General features: G+C 41.5%; 1 protein-coding gene across 3 annotated transcripts in view; it reads right to left on the minus strand.

Moving 5' to 3' along the window:
- The window catches only part of LOC124622090 (mast/stem cell growth factor receptor kita-like), a 299,069-nt gene that overhangs the window by 104,197 nt on the left and 177,763 nt on the right, over nucleotides 1-17,109 (minus strand). For all 3 annotated transcript variants that reach the window (XM_047147668.1, XM_047147669.1, XM_047147667.1), the window contains exon 11: nucleotides 553-653. In XM_047147668.1, coding sequence (XP_047003624.1) covers nucleotides 553-653 — 101 coding nt within the window. The remainder of the gene's footprint in view (nucleotides 1-552; nucleotides 654-17,109) is intronic.

Genomic DNA, 17,109 nt, shown 5'->3' on the forward strand with positions numbered 1-17,109 from the left:
ATGGATATTGTAGTGAAGTGTGTGTGTGTGGGGGGGGGGGGGGGGGGGGAGTTTGCAGAAGCAGATCAAAACTGAAATATAATAAGAAGGTTCACATGGTTGTAGGTTGTAGTAATTATGTAGAGATGTAGAAGCGTGTAGAGGATATGAGTACACTAGCAGCGTGAGCTGCCTCAATCCAGTCTGCAGACTAAAAGCCATAATAATAACAACAACAACAATACAATCTGTTCAAGGCACATACATCCATCCCATCACAAACAGCACACAACATTGACTGGACATTAACTGTAGTAGCATACACATGAACCAACAACTACCCTGCAAGTTCAGTCCAATATTTTGTATTGGTAAGATTATCACCGTGCACTTAATTAAAGTGAACAGTCACTTACAAATTGTCAATTCCAGCAAAACCCAAAACTGTGTTGTTAAACTAAAGAACATAACATATGGAATGTGGAAAATTGTTTCATGTTTGTTGTAATTGCATAACCTCTCCCAACTCCTTTGCTTAGAAATTTTTAATATCAACTTGGGATGTGTACTTACCTTCTCTTTTATCAGTTTAAATGCTAGGACAGCTACAATGCTAATAAGTACAAGCGCAGCACACACCACACCAGCTGTAAGAGCTTCAGCATTTGTAACACCTGAAACAAACCAGCACAGATTTGTCAAATAAACAAGATGGCAGCAAAAATCAGTAAACTATACATATAATTATGAGCAACTCAGAACTATTCTTTCTGAAGAAGAATGTACAATCATCTTAAAAATACAGTACATTAGCTAGCAACACAACTGCACAAATCATTTACCATGCTGACAATATTTAATGACATGGGGCATCTGCTGATTGGTGTGAATTTAGCCACACTACCAGTTCAATAATTCATGAGTGCAAAGAGCTGACATGAATTATTTACAGAAGAATGGAAAAATAGATAGAGAAAAAACCTCAAGGACGGTCAGGTTGGGTCTAGAGATAGGTAAGAACACATGAGGTAATACTGACCCTATGACATACCTTATGAGTTTGCTTAATGGAGTGAGGCAGGTTCATAGCCTCCCCCAAAGTTTTTCAAACTATACATAGAGCTAGTTGTGATGGAAACCAAGGAGAAACGTGGAATGGGAATAAAAGTTCAAGGAGAAGAAACAAAAACTTTGAGATTTGGTGATGACTGTAATTGTATCAAAGACAGCAAAGGACTTGCAAGAGCAGCTGAACAGAAAGGATGGTGTCTTGAAAAGAGGTTGTACGATGAACATCAACAAAAGTAAAATAAGAATATAATGGTAAGTAGTCCAGTTAAATAAGATAATGCTGAAGGGATTAGATTAGGAAATGAAACACTAAAGTGGTAGATGAGTTTTGCTATTCAAGCAGCAAAATAATTGATGATAGCTGAAGTAAAGGAAATATAACATGCAGATTCATGTAGCAAAATACCTGATGATGTCCCAAGTAAAGAGAATATAACACGCAGATTGGCAATAGCAAGAAAAGCATTCCTGAACAAGAGTGATTTACCAACATCAAATATAAGTGTAAATGTTAGGAAATTATTTCTAGAGGTTTTTGTCTGGAGTGCAGCTAAATATGTACGTGAAATGTCTACAATAAACAGTTCAGATAAGAAGAGAATAGAAGCTTTTCAAATGTTGTACTACAGAGTAATGCTGAAGATTAGTTGGGTGGACTGAATAACTTATGAGGAAGCACTGAATCAAACAGGGGAAAGTAGAAATGTATTGGAAAACATGACTACAAAAAGGGATTGGTTCATAGGACACATCTCGAGGCAACAAGAATTTTTTAAGGGAGATCATGGTTCAGATCTAGTACGCAGTTTTTAATGGATGTATGTTGCAATAGTTATGCAGAGATGAAGGAGCTTTCACAGAATACACTAGCTTGGGAGCTGCATGAATCCAGTCTTTGGACTTAAGACCACAACAACAACAACCTAATGATACATAAAATTCGTTACACAGCAAAAGTGGAAGGTATTTTGTAAGAGTACACACATACAGTGCACAATCATGCACTGACACTAACATGCACACACATACATAGAGGGAACCATTCCACGTGGGAAAAATATATCTAAAAACAAAGATGATGAGACTTACCAAACAAAAGCACTGGCAGGTCGATAGATACACAAACAAACACAAACATACACACAAAATTCAAGCTTTCGCAACGAACGGTTGCTTCATCAGGAAAGAGGGAAGGAGAGGGAAAGACAAAAGGATGTGCGTTTTAAGGGAGAGGGTAAGGAGTCATTCCAATCCCGGGATGGATTTGTGTGTGTGTGCGAGTGTATACCTGTCCTTTTTTCCCCCTAAGGTAAGTCTTTCCGCTCCCGGGATTGGAATGACTCCTTACCCTCTCCCTTAAAACCCACTTCCTTTCGTCTTCCCCTCTCCTTCCCTCTTTCCTGATGAGGCAACAGTTTGTTGCGAAAGCTTGAATTTTGTGTGTATGTTTGTGTTTGTTTGTGTGTCTATCGACCTGCCAGCGCTTTCGTTCGGTAAGTCACCTCATCTTTGTTTTTTTTATATATATATGATGTCTGCTTGTGTCTGTATGTGTGGATGGATATGTGCGTGTGTGCGAGTGTATACCTGTCCTTTTTTCCCCCTAAGGTAAGTCTTTCCGCTCCCGGGATTGGAATGACTCCTTACCCTCTCCCTTAAAACCCACTTCCTTTCGTCTTCCCCTCTCCTTCCCTCTTTCCTGATGAGGCAACAGTTTGTTGCGAAAGCTTGAATTTTGTGTGTATGTTTGTGTTTGTTTGTGTGTCTATCGACCTGCCAGCGCTTTCGTTCGGTAAGTCACCTCATCTTTGATTTTATATATAATTTTTCCCACGTGGAATGTTTCCTTCTATTATATATATATATATATATATATATATATATATATATATATATATATATATATATATATATATATATATATGAGCATTCAACTCATTAATAAGCAGATACTATCAACCCACACACTGTGGACCTGTTTGGCAGAGTGGATTTCTGAGGTGGTATGTGGTGTGGTGAATTTAAAACAGTCCATTGTTGGGAAAGGTATGAGATAGAGGAAGAGAGTTCTACTAAACTACATATTATATAAACATGTAACTACAGAAACTATGTGCACTAAACATAATTTAACTTATTAAAAAATGTATTAAACAATGGAAAATCCAGGTTGGAATAAAGACCAATATTACGAAAAGGATAGTTGCTACTCACCATATAGTGGAGATTCTGACTTGCAGATAGGCACAACAAAAAGACTGTCAAACAAGTAAGCTTTAAGCCAAAAAAGCCTTCATCAGAATTAGACAACATACACACTCATGCAATCACAACTGAAACACACATGGCCACAGTCTCTGGCTGCCGAGGCCACACTGCAAGCAGCAGCGCATGATCGGAGAAGCAATCTGGATGGTTGCAGTAAGGAGGAGGCTGGGATGGGAAGGGGGAGGTGGAGAACTAGCAGGGTAGGGGTGGGGAGTGGTAAAGTGCTGCTTGTGGGAGCATACAGGGATGAGAATGGAGAGAGGATAGGGCAGCTAGGTGCACTCAGGAAGTTAGACAGTGGGCAGGGGTGAGGGCAGAGTGAGTGGGGGTAGTGGAAAAAGAGAGAAGTAAAATGAATGTGTGTGAATTGGTGGAATAGAGGCCTGTGTAGTGCTGGAAAGGGAACAGGGAAGGGGACAGATGGATAAAGGACAATGACTAGTGAAGGTTGATCCCAGCAGGGTCACAGGAATGTTAGATATATTGCAAGGAGAGCTCCAATATTCACAGTTCAGAAAAGCTGGTGTTGATGAGAAGGATCCAGATGGTACAGGCTGTGAAGCAGTCACAGAAATGAAGAATGTTGTGTGGGGCAGTGTTCTCAGCAACAGTGTAGTCACACGAGGTTGGATATACTGCAAGGAGAGTTCCCACTTGCACAATTCAGAAAAGCTGGTGTTGGCAGGAAAGATCCATATGGCACAGACTGTGAAACAAATCACTGAAATGAAGAATGTTGTTCAGTGCAACTTTCTCACCAACTGTGTGGTCCAGCCGTTTCTTGGCCATAGTTTGTCAGTGGCCATTCATGGAACCAGAGACAGCTTGTCGGCTGTCAAGGTCACACAGAATGCAGCGCAGTGGTTGCAGCTTATCTTGTAGATCACGTAACTGGTTCCACAGGTAACCCTGCCTTTGATGGGGTAAGTGATGCTTGTGGCCATACTGGAACAGGTGGTGTTGGGAAGACATATGGGACAGGTCTTACATCTATTACAGGGATGTGAACCATGAGGCAAGGGACACGGAGCATGGTTGCGTAGGGTTTGACAAGGATATTGTGCATGTTCAATAGGCAGCGGAATAGCAATTTGAGAGGGGTGGAAAGGCTAGTGGGTAGGACATTCCTCATTTTGCTGCAAGCTGGGTGGTACTGAGTCACAAGCAGAATGCTCCTCTGTGGCAAGGCACTAGGACTTTGGCAGGTGGACGATGACTGGAAAGATAAGCCACAGGAGATCTGTTTTTATACAAGGTTGGGAGGGTAATTACAGTCTGTGAAGGCCCCAGTGAGTCCCTTAGTATATTTTGAGATGGATTGCTCATTGCAACAGATGCGACTGGTGGCTACGCTATGCTGTATGGGAGGGACTTCTTGGTAGGGAATGGGTGGTAGTTGTCGAAGTGGAGGTATTGCTATTGGTTGATAGACTTGATTTGGCTGGAGGTACTGCTGAAGCCATCTTAGATGTGGGTGTCAACATTGGAGAAGGTGGTTGGTGGGGTTTAGGAGGACCGTGTGAAGCAAATTGTGGAGAAGGTGCCGAGATTCTGGAGGAATGTGGATCGTGAGTCCCCACCCTCGTCCAAATCATGAAGATATAACGTATGAATCTGAACCACGTGAGAGGTGTGGGATTCTAGGAGGTTAAAAAGGAGGATTCCTCTAGGTGACCTATGAATAGGTTGGCATAGGATGGTGCCATATGGGTGTCTGTAGCCATACCGTGGATTTGTTTGAAGATGGTGTCTTCAAAGGATAAGTAATTGTGGGTGAGGATATAGTTGGTCATGGTGACTAGGAAGGAGGTCATAGGTTTGGTACCCATCAAGCAATGGGAACAGTAGTGCTCAATAGCAGTAAGACCATGGGCATTAGGAATGTTAGTGAAGAGCAGGGTGCCATGTGGTAAAGGCACTGAAACTGAGGAGAGTCAGTGGAGGAAATGGTTGGTATCTTTTATACAGGGTGAGTCACTAACTATTGCCACCTAGAATAACTCCAAAAGTATGACAGCAGCTGAAAACTTTGTTGGACAAATGTTGCATGGGACAACGGGGGCCATAATATGATGTTGGTTTTTTGTTGCTAGGTGGGGTTCCATCAGAGATATAAAGATCAAGTTTGTTTTTTTAAATGGGATGCTATAGTTTGGTACTCATTTTCTGATAGCAGCTATCATGATGAATCCAATGATGTGTAACAGTAAAGTCTCTGAAGGTCAACAAAGGTCAAAAAGGTGGCATGAACGTCCATTTATAGAGGGTGTTCGAAGTGATGACCATTGGTATCAGTGCAGTGCTGCAATCTTCATATCATGGATTGAGAGGTATTCCTTATCACTTTGGCACTTATCAAAGCACATGCTCTGACAATTCTCTGTTGTATATTGTGAAATAGTAAATATTCACTGAATACAGCGTATCCATCTAACATGTCATTGACATGTAAACACCATTCAACAGTTTCACAAAACAACACTATTGGGAACATTAAAACTAGTATCATCGAATCAAGTGAATGTGAATGATGTACTCCATCAAACAACAAGTCTTTATGCTTCTCATTTACAGAGAATGTAAACGAAATTCAGTGAGAGCTAGAGACTTATATGCTGAAAGATATCCCCAACATACTCACCCTACATGTCATACATTTAAATATGTGTACGATAAACTAAGAACAACTGGATCTTTAATGCATTGGTAAAATATCTGGCAAAGGAAAGTTACTAACAAGGAAATGGAAATTGGTACTCTTGCCACTGTGGTTCAAAATCCTTGTGTTAGTTCGCGTCAAATCGCAAGGGAATCTGGCATGAGACAGAGTAGTGTTGTTCATGTTCTGCATCATCATAAATATCACCCTTACCATACCCATCTCTACCAAGCATTAGCTGGTACAGATTGTGTGTGTCGCACTGAATTCTGCCGATGGGCTCAACTTCAGATTCAGAGGGATGAGACATTTATAAATTTGATTTTATTTACTGATTAGGCTTCATTCACGAACTATGGAAATGTTAATTTGCAGAGCATGCATTATTCTGCAACTGAAAATCCATGTTGGCTGCAGAAACCTGCACATCAAAACCCGTGGTCAGTGAATGTATGGTGTGGGATTCTGGACAACAGAATTATAGGCCCCTATTTCATCAAAGGAAATCTTAATGGTAGGAAGTACACCACAAGAAACATTAGGTCTGTTATTGGAAGAACTTTAGCAACAAGGATCAGAATGTGGAATCAACACAATGGGTGTCCGGCAAATTTTTTTCTGATGGCAAGAAATGAGTTGCAGAGACAATTCCCAAATCATTGGAATGGATGTGGAGGAGATGTGTCGTGGTCGGCTCTTTCACCAGACTTGACGCCTCTGGTTTTTTTTTTGTGGCGATTTGTAAAAGACATTGTTTATAAAGATGTTCCAACTACACCTGAACATATGCAAGTGAGAATTGTCAGAGCATGTGCTTTGATAAGTGCCAAGTGATAAGGCATTCCACTCAATCCATGATAAGAAGATTCCTCTGTAAATAGACGTTCATGTCACCTTTGTGACCTTTGTTGACCATCAAAGACCTTACTGTTACACATCATTGGATTCGCCTCGATAGCCACTATCAGAAAATGAGTACCAAACTATAGCATCCCATTTAAAAAATCAAAGTTGACCTTTATATCTCTGTAGCGACCCCACCTAGCAACAAAAAACCAACGTCAAATTATGGCCCCTGTTGTCCCATGCAACTTTTGTTCTGCAAACTTTTCAGCTTCTATCATACTTTTGGAGTTATTCTTGGTGGCAATTGTTAGTGGCTCACCCAGTATAGGAGGTAGGGTGCAGGTAATAGGCTGAAGGTGCTGGTCTATGAGAGCAGATTCTCTCAGTGGGGCCACAGTAACTGGCCACAATGGGGCATCCTGGGTGGTTGGATGCTGTAGAAGTAGGGTAGTGGTAGGGCTAAGGAGAGAGGTGGACTCTTGGTAGAGGTCTCGGATGGTCCCAAGGATTTGAGGAGAGACTGGAAATCTTACTGGATTATTGGAATGGGGTCACTGTGTCATGGTTTTTAGGTGGATGAATCTGACAGCTGGTGGAGTCCTTCTGCCAGATAATCCTTGCCGTTCAAAACAACTGTTACGGAGCCTTTGTCAGCATGTAGGGTAATAAGGTCAGGATCAGATTTAGGTTGTGATTGTGGTTCTTTCTGTGAATGTAAGGTTAGCTTGCATGTTGAGTGATGTGGAGAATAATGGTCGAGTAAGGTTCAAGGTTAAGAAATTCTGGAAAGTTAACAGGGAAATGATTTGGTGGCAGTGGGGGTTAGTTTCGATTGGATGGTGAAGTGATATGAGTCAGTCGGGGTTCAATATTGGTCTCTGTTTGAGTCTGATTGGTAGGGTCGGTGGCAAGAAAGTGTTTGCACTTTAGGGATTGGGAGAAGGAAAGAAAGTCTTTAACAGCTCCTTCATGATTGAATTTAGTAGTGGGGGAAAATGTGAGGTCTTTGGAAAGGACTGATAGTTCTGATACTTTCCTCCAAAAGCCTTGGCCTCACACATTCAGGCTACTACCCACAACCTACTCCCCTATATAAATGATACCAACCATTCCCTTCCTCGAATTTCTATGGTTCCCTTTCCTTTACCACGTAGTGCCTTTCTTGTCATTACTGATACCACATCCTTTTACACTAACATCCCTAACACCCATGGCCTTACTGGTTCTGAATGCTACCTTTCCCAATGCCTTATGGACTCCAAACCTACAACCTCCTTCCTTGGCACCATAACCAACTATATCCTCACCCACAATTACTTCTCCTTTGAAGGCATCATCTACAAACAAATCTGGGGTATGGCTATGAGCACTCACGTAACACCATCCCATGCCAACTTAATTATGGGCCATCTAGAGGAATACCTTTATAACCACCCAGAATCCCAAACCCTTTACCTCATTCAGATTCACTGATGATATCTTCATGATCTGGATTGAGGCTGAGGATTCCCAGTCCACATTCCTCCAGAACCTCAACACCTTCTTCCCCGTTTGCTTCACATGTCTCCTAAACCCAACATGCCACCTTCCTTGATGTTGAGCTCCACATCAAAGATTGCTTAATCAGTACCTCTTTCCATATTAAGCCTATCAACCAACAGTGCACCTCCACTTTGACAGCTGCCACCCCTTTCATATCAAGAAGCCCATTAGATACAGCCTAGCCACCCATGACCATTGCATTTTTAGCGACAAGAAATCCCTCTTGAAATCCACCTAGGGTCTCACTGTAGCCTTCATAGACTATAATTATCCTCCCAACCTTATACAAAAACATCCCTCCCGTACCTCATCTCTCCAGTCATCCACCATATCCCAAAACTCTCCATCCTGCCATAGAGAAACTTTTCCCTCAAGAGTCAGTACCACACAGGACTGGAGCAACTTAATCACATTCTCTGCCAGGGTTTTGATTACCTCTTATTGTGCCCTGAAATTAGGGATGTTCTACCCAATATCCTTCCCATCCCCCCCCCAAAGTGATATTCCACCATCCATCGAACTTACACAGTGTCCTCATCCATCCCTACAGAACCCTGCTCCCAACCCCTTGCCTCATGGCACATTTCCCTGTAATAGATCTAGAAGCAAGACCTGTCCTATACATCCTCCAACCATCAATTATTCCATTTCAGTCACAAGTGTCACCTAACCCATCAAAGGCAGGCCAACCTGTGAAACGAGTCATGTGATCTACAACATAAGCTGCAACAGCTGTGCTGCATTCTAAGTGGGCAAGACAACCAACAAGCTGTCTGTCTGCATGAATGACCACTGATAAACTGTGGCCAAGAAACAGCTGGATCACTCAACTGCTGAGCATGCTGCCCCACATGACATTCTTCATTTCAATGACTGCTTCACAGCCTCTGCCACCTTGGTCCTTTCCAGCAACACCAGCTTTTCTAAACTGTGTATGCAGGAACTCTCCTTGCAACATATTCCATGTCCCCATAGCCTTGCTGGCTCCAGCCTTCATTAGTCATTGTCCTTTACCCACCTATCCCCTTTCCTTTTTCCATTCCAGCACTACACAGTCCTCTATTCTACCAACACACCCACAGTATTTTTACTTCTCTCCTCTTCTGCTCTTCTGATGTCCCCCCCCCCCCCCCCCCCCCACTGCCCTCACCCTCTGTCTAACCTCGAGACTCTGCACCTAGCTGCCCTACCCTCTCCCCATCTCATCCCTGTATGCTCCCACAAGCAGAACTGTACCATCCACCACCCCTACCCTGCTATCCCCCCCTCTGGCCCATCCTCCTTTGCCCCACCAGCCAGATTGCTTCTCCCTTCATCCACTGCTGCTCACAGTCTTGCCTTAGCAGCCAGAGGCTGTGGCCATGTGTTCATGAGTTGCATTTGCATGAGTGTGTGTGTGTGTGTGTGTGTGTGTGTGTGTGTGTGAGTGTGTGTGTGTGTGTGTGTGTGTGTTGTCCAATTCAAGGTCTTTTTGGTTGAAAGCTTACTTATTTGATACTCTTTATGTTGTGTCTATCTGCGACTCAGCATCTCCACTATATGTTGAGTACCAACTATCCTTTTCCTGATATTGTCATTAGAAATTGTATTGTAGCACATAAGCAGACAGTACTAAAAAGAAATGTAAATGTGCTGGTCAATAAGAATGTTAATCCAATGGCTGGAGGTAAGTTAATATTTTCTTATTTATTGTCATGTGTTTAATAAATCCACACAGCAATAAGCGTTCTGTAGGTGTAGAATGCATCAAGAACATTGCTCCAAATATTTTAATTCATATCAAGATTCAATAGATTAATCTCTATACTTCCACGGAACACACTCAACAGACAAACCAAAAAACAATGATGAACATCACAATTACAGGTGGCTGCAAAATTGACCGTTCCGAGGACTGTAAAAATGGTCCCTGTAGTGAGAATTGAGGGGACTGCCCAGTATAGACCCAATTGTCTATTCCAGGTGTTCACTACGTGTAGGTATTAGTACACATAAGGTAATAATTTTGTTGCATTGATGTATAGGGAACAAATAAGGGTGGACTGCTCACAGACCTGCACAGCAGATCACAAGATCACAAGTTGTGCAAATATCTGCAAACTTTTAGACTTACATGTATAACAAGTCAAATACAGACTAATATACTGCTAATTGACAATATAACTTGTGGTTTCTACTGAAACATGATGATACTTTCATTGCTGACTCCTGGCTCTGAGAATCAGATGAACACTCAGTTTGGGACTGAGGCTGTTGTGAGCATAGTTATTCTGAAGTTTAACATTGTTGTTTGTGTTTTGCCAAACATATCAGGCTCAGGTAGCATACAATGGGTAGGGCTGCCACATGCATGGGATATCAGTATAACAACCTGGGTGAAAGTATATTGGCAGTAGTGGATTGAGGGAACTGACATAATGGCTTGAGATCAGTTACTTCTGTACCTAAACTTTATTAGATAATGTTTGGAAAATTAAACAATATCAACCTCAGAAACTCAACTGATTCTCCTACTTCTTAGCTTGGAACAATAAATTATTGAACCCAAGGAAATGACCAATAAGCTAATGGACCTAGATGAGTTAAATAACATCAAATGAGATACAGAAGAGTTATCATAAGTGTGTAAAAATAAAGACGTTATAGAATTACAATCAGGATATCAGTTTTATCACAGAGCAACAAAGCATAAAGGCAAGTCAGAGTGCAGCCTTTCTTGTAAAGAAGGAAATTAAAAACAGTATTGGAGAACTTTAGAGAATCTCAGTGAGAACACCAAATAACTAAAAAATTCATTCAAATCTAGGTCTCAATGTCCTCACATTCATATGAGAAAGTGGAAGATCACTACACAGAGTTGCAAAAACTAATAAATGAAATGTCATAAAAAATGATAAGGTGAGATTTTTTAAGCAAATTCAGGAAGAATTTTCTTTTCATCAAAACAAAGTGTACAATATGAGATGGCACTAGTTCTTCACAACACAAAAACATGAATGTATTTAGTGTTAGTGAATGTGGCGTGGGCTAAAATCTACCACTTATGTGTAGACAAGCTTGAAGAATGGCATAAGTAACAAAAAACCTGACCACTGGAGATGCTTTAAACTAAAGTGCAACACATCTACAGTCATGCACGTTGCATAGGTATGCTGAAGTAGGACAGTTAATTAAGTCTATAATGCAAGTTTAGTGCTTCAGATTGTGTTAGAGTTATAGCACAAAAAATTAGACACTATCCACTTATTGTATTTCACTGTTAAATAGATTACAATCATAGGTCCTGGAATTCTTTGGCAAACACTGAGCAGGAGTTCTAAAAACACTGCTGTTTACCTTGAACCATCTGCTAGTACCTCCAAATATTTTAGTAACTGCTCTTTCTGTTACAGCAGAGATACTCTCTTTTTTCTTATATTTGTATCATCTGTGCAAATTCACTTCATGTGCAACTGTAAGACCATTAGAAACAACTTAGAAACCAAAAATGAAAATCCAGATACACAATCCTTAACTGCATTAAAATTCACAATTTCTATCCCTATGTCAGGACCTGGATGTATCATACATATAAGATGTACAAAATGATCTTGTTGTGTTGAAGCCTTTTAGTTATTTTTACTTATTACATTTTCCATGCTGTAAGAAACTTTGCTTAGTCACAAAATAATCACAACCTGATAATTTATGATTTATTAACTTTGACTACCACCTACACTGGCTGTGTGTTCACTAAAAGTACCAAAGGGATGTGAAATATGCCTCTAAGGCCAAATTCCTAAAGCAGAGAAAATCCTTACCTATGATTCCACACGGTAAAGAAGAAACAATGCTTAAAAGAGTAATTGTATATTTGGATTCACCAATCCTTGTTCTTCAGTTTACAATGAAGGAGGGTTTTTTGGGGTCCAAGTAATAATACAATGTCCCTGAATGTAAAGCAGCTGTATCCAATACACATCACGAAAATAAAAGGAAAGAAGAAAGCTACAAATAAAGATTTTCTTAGTCCCACTGGAATGCTACCATCTTTATAAAATATAGATTGCTTTGCTAATAGAAATAATTCCAGAGTATGTCCACTATCAAATCTCTGTGTACTTGTCATATAAGATGATCCACATACATAGGAAAAAGGACTGGAATATCAGAACAATGAACAGAAAAAGGAAGATGGAAATGTGAAGAATAAAGCAGAAAACAGCATACCAACATCCTTGAATGCAGCAAAATACGGTATAGTATGAAGGAGTAGAAGAGACATCAAGATGATACTAAGAATGTAGAAGCAAAGATGATGTGACTTACCAAACAAAAGCGCTGGCAGGTCGATAGACACACAAACAAACACAAACATACACACAAAATTCAAGCTTTCGCAACAAACTGTTGCCTCATCAGGAAAGAGGGAAGGAGAGGGAAAGACGAAAGGATGTGGGTTTTAAGGGAGAGGGTAAGGAGTCATTCCAATCCCGGGAGCGGAAAGACTTACCTTGAGGGAAAAAAGGACGGGTATACACTCGCACACACACACATATCCATCCACACATATACAAACACAAGCAGACATGTTTAAAGACAAAGAGTTTGGGCAGAGATGTTAGTCAAGGCGGAAGTGCAGAGGCAAAGATGTTGTTGAAAGACAGGTGAGGTATGAGTGGCGGCAACTTGAAATTAGCGGAGATTGAGGCTTGGTGGGTAACGGGAAGAGAGGATATATTGAAGAGCAAGTTCCCATCTCCGGAGTTCGGATAGGTTGGTGTTGGTGGGAAGTATCCAAATAACCCGGACGGTGTAACACTGTGCCAAGATGTGCTGGCCGTGCACCAAGGCATGTTTAGCCACAGGGTGATCCTCATTACCAACAAACACTGTCTGCCTGTGTCCATTCATGCGAATGGACAGTTTGTTGCTGGTCATTCCCACATAGAATGCATCACAGTGTAGGCAGGTCAGTTGGTAAATCACGTGGGTGCTTTCACACGTGGCTCTGCCTTTGATCGTGTACACCTTCCGGGTTACAGGACTGGAGTAGGTGGTGGTGGGAGGATGCATGGGACAGGTTTTACACCGGGGGCAGTTACAAGGATAGGAGCCAGAGGGTAGGGACGGTGGTTTGGGGATTTCATAGGGATGAACTAAGAGGTTACGAAGGTTAGGTGGACGGCGGAAAGACACTCTTGGTGGAGTGGGGAGGATTTCATGAAGGATGGATCTCATTTCAGGGCAGGATTTGAGGAAGTCGTATCCCTGCTGGAGGACGTGGAATGTTTCCCTCTATTATATTAAGAATGTAGAAGGAAATATTTGAAGACTGATTTCACTGATTGTATCAAAAATAATGCCCATAGCAATAAATTGCACATTTTCAAACTTTATGAGTGCTACACAAAATTCATTTATTACAAACATATGTGCTTTTTCAAAATTTTTGCAGTAGTATCCTCATTTGGACAGTCATTCCCCCTAATCACCATGTATATTTATGTGTGTATTTCCTGTTTCACTTGCCAGTGAGAAATTGGAATTTCAAGTATTCATTCCCCATAATCACCATGTATATTTATGTGTGTATTTCCTGTTTCACTAGCCAGTGAGAAATATGGAAATTTCAAGCGTCTCATTTCATTACATGTAAACATCCCCCCATCAACAAGAATACCTCTACCATCTGCAGGATAGAGCCCTACTGACAAGAAAGACGAACCGTGTCACGTGGTTTCATATGTTCCTGTACCCTGCCAGAGGAGTATACCAATAAGTGCTGTGATCCATCAGTCCAGGTGACCTTTCTCCATTTTTCAAGCATTCAGCAGTGATGTTCCTCCATCAATAATTATCATTGTGACTTTTAATCTGTGGTGAGTGGGAATAAACATACGGGCAGTGGCCTTAGCAATGATATCACTGCTCATCATTTGTTGTTGTCCAGAACTGAATTTCTGTGGTCTGTCTATGTGCCGTCACAGTCAGTGATAGCTAACAGTGCCCCTGTCTCACTAACGCATTGTTACACTCTGTAGTTGACTCTTGCAGCAGTGTTTCTTTTCTGAACCACTGCACTCATGATACACCATTGACACAGCAGGACATGAAAAACCCAAAGCTTATGAGCTTGGGTATGGGGAATACCACATACCAGTCAGTTTCAATGTGGAGATGTTCAGATAAACTGACAGAGCACACCTTGCTCATCTTGGAGAAGAGTGTTATGGCACTGGTCAGTGCAAGACCTGATAATATAACAATCATGAAACATGCTAAACTGTGGCACAACATGCAACTGAACATAACTTGCTTGATTTCAACAGTCGCTTCAAATCTGGGCCATTTGGAATCTCCCCTCCACTACCACCTTTCCTGAACTGTGCAGATGGGATTTCAAAGGCTGCTTCACAACCCGGGCCACCTGGAACCTCCTCTCCACAACTAGCTTTTATGCACTAGATGCACCAGATGGGAGTTATCCTTACAACCCATTCTTCCCTCCTGAAATCATACCAGCCTCAACCTATGGTAATCTATTATCACCACACACTCCATCCAACTGTTTCTGCCTCCTCTGCCCTATCACCACCTCACAATTCACCTCCTCTCACTCTCACTCTCATTGTGTGCTGCTCTCTTCCAGCACTCACTGATCTTCTCCTCTTCTCTACTCCTCTCCTTTCTACACCCCATTTTTCCCCTATCTGCTTCACCTAAAGCCAGCTGATGCTGCACCTGCCAGAGCTGCTCTACCACTTCTAACCTTGCACACTCCACCAGGTATCAATAATTCCTTTTCTCCCACCCTTACCCTACGAGAGATTGTTGTTCAAAAATGGTTCAAATGGCTCTGAGCACTATGGGACTCAACTGCTGAGGTTATAAGTCCCCTAGAACTTAGAACTACTTAAACCTAACTAACCTAAGGACAACACACACATCCATGCCCGAGGCAGGATTCGAACCTGCGACCGTAGCAGTCGCGCGGTTCCAGACTGTAGCGCCTAGAAACACTCGGCCACCAGCGGCCGGCGAGATTGTTGTTCCTGTTCAACATGTTTCAATTGCATTCTAGCTCGAGCAGCCAGAGATAGGTGTCACATATGTGTGAGGTGCTTGCCTGTTTGAATGTGCATATGTTTTTCTTTTCTGAACAAGGCTTTGGCCAAAAGCTTATTTGTAACAGACTTTTCATTGTGTCTGTATCCTTTTCAATGTGACATCTATATGGTAAGCAGAAACCTATTTTTTAATAATATTGCTGATATTCCAATCTGGTCCTTCCATTCTTAAATAACATATTTAATACTTACTTTCTGCATATGAAATACAACCACAACATTACTTTTCTACTTCAGTAGAGAGCTGTTCTTCTAATCACAGTTATTCAAGCAGATTTTGAAAATATCTGATTGTATGTTTTAGCTATCTCAGATGTGCTGCATGAATTATCTGATATTTCAGATCTTTAAATTGTCTTGCAAGCATTGTAAAGCATTTGATAGTTACAGCAGTTAGTGGACTTAGTAGTGTTGCAAACCTACATCAGTAACATCAGCATTAACGGTTTTGTGGAATCTTCATGTCTAGGATGAGATCTGGACCTATGAAGTCACTACTGCAACAATTAATTCAAGAGGACTTACTGTTTATTATTTTCCCCAAGCCACTTTTTTGGGGGGTGGGGTGGCAGCAGGCATTCATAATGAACAGATTATGTTGTTAGCTGTTTTACAATATACAGGGGCGTTCAATAAGTAATGCAACACATTTTTTATGAAAGCAGGTTGGTTGTATTCAGGATTCCAATACACCATATTATTCCCCAGTCTTTTGTCTACAAAACCCTATTTTTCAATATAACCACTATTCAATGGTGTGGCCTCATGCAACCTTACTGAAGGGCCTGTATGCCCACATGGTACCACTCTACTGGTCAACGTCAGAGCCAACGTCTTGCTGCATCAATAACCTACCCATCATCCACATACTGCTTCCCGCAGAGTGCATCCTTCATTGAGCCTCACAGATGGAAGTTGAAGGTATGAGATCCAGGTTGTGGGGTGGATGAGTAGGAAGTGTCCAATGAAGTTTTGTGAGATCCTCTTGGGTGCACAGATTTGTGTGAGACCTTGCATTGTCATGGAAAAGGAGAAGTTGTTTGCATTACTCTAGCAGCAAACAAGCTGAAGTCATTTCTTCAATTTCCTGAGGGTAGCACAATAAACTTCAGGCCTGATCACTGCACTATGCTGGGGGACATCAAACAGAATAACTCCTTCAGAGTTCTAGAAGATTGTCATCATAACTTTACTGGCTGAGAGTATAGCTTTGACCTTTGCTTTGAAGAAGAGTTGGTATGGTACCACTCCATGGATTGCTGTTTATTTACTGGTTCAAAGTGATGAACCCCTGTTTCATTGCCTGTGGTGATGTTAGACAAAAAATTGTCACAATCAGCCTCATAATGCACAAGCAATTCTGCACAGATGATCCTTTGTTGCTCTTTATGGTCTTCTATTAAGCAGTGAGGAACCCAGTGGCCACATGCCTTTGAGTACCCCAATCGGTAAATGAGTTTGTCAGCACTACCAACAGAAACACCCAGTTGAGCACAAGGTGTCTGACTGTGACCCATCAATCACCTCAAATGAGAGTATCCACACATTCCAACATTGCAGGAGTCATGGCTGTGCACAGCTAACCAGCATGTAGGAGATCAAACAGGTTTGCACAACTATGCTGTGATGATGATA

Source organism: Schistocerca americana, chromosome 7 (assembly GCF_021461395.2).
Source record: "Schistocerca americana isolate TAMUIC-IGC-003095 chromosome 7, iqSchAmer2.1, whole genome shotgun sequence".
Lineage (NCBI taxonomy): Eukaryota > Metazoa > Arthropoda > Insecta > Orthoptera > Acrididae > Schistocerca > Schistocerca americana.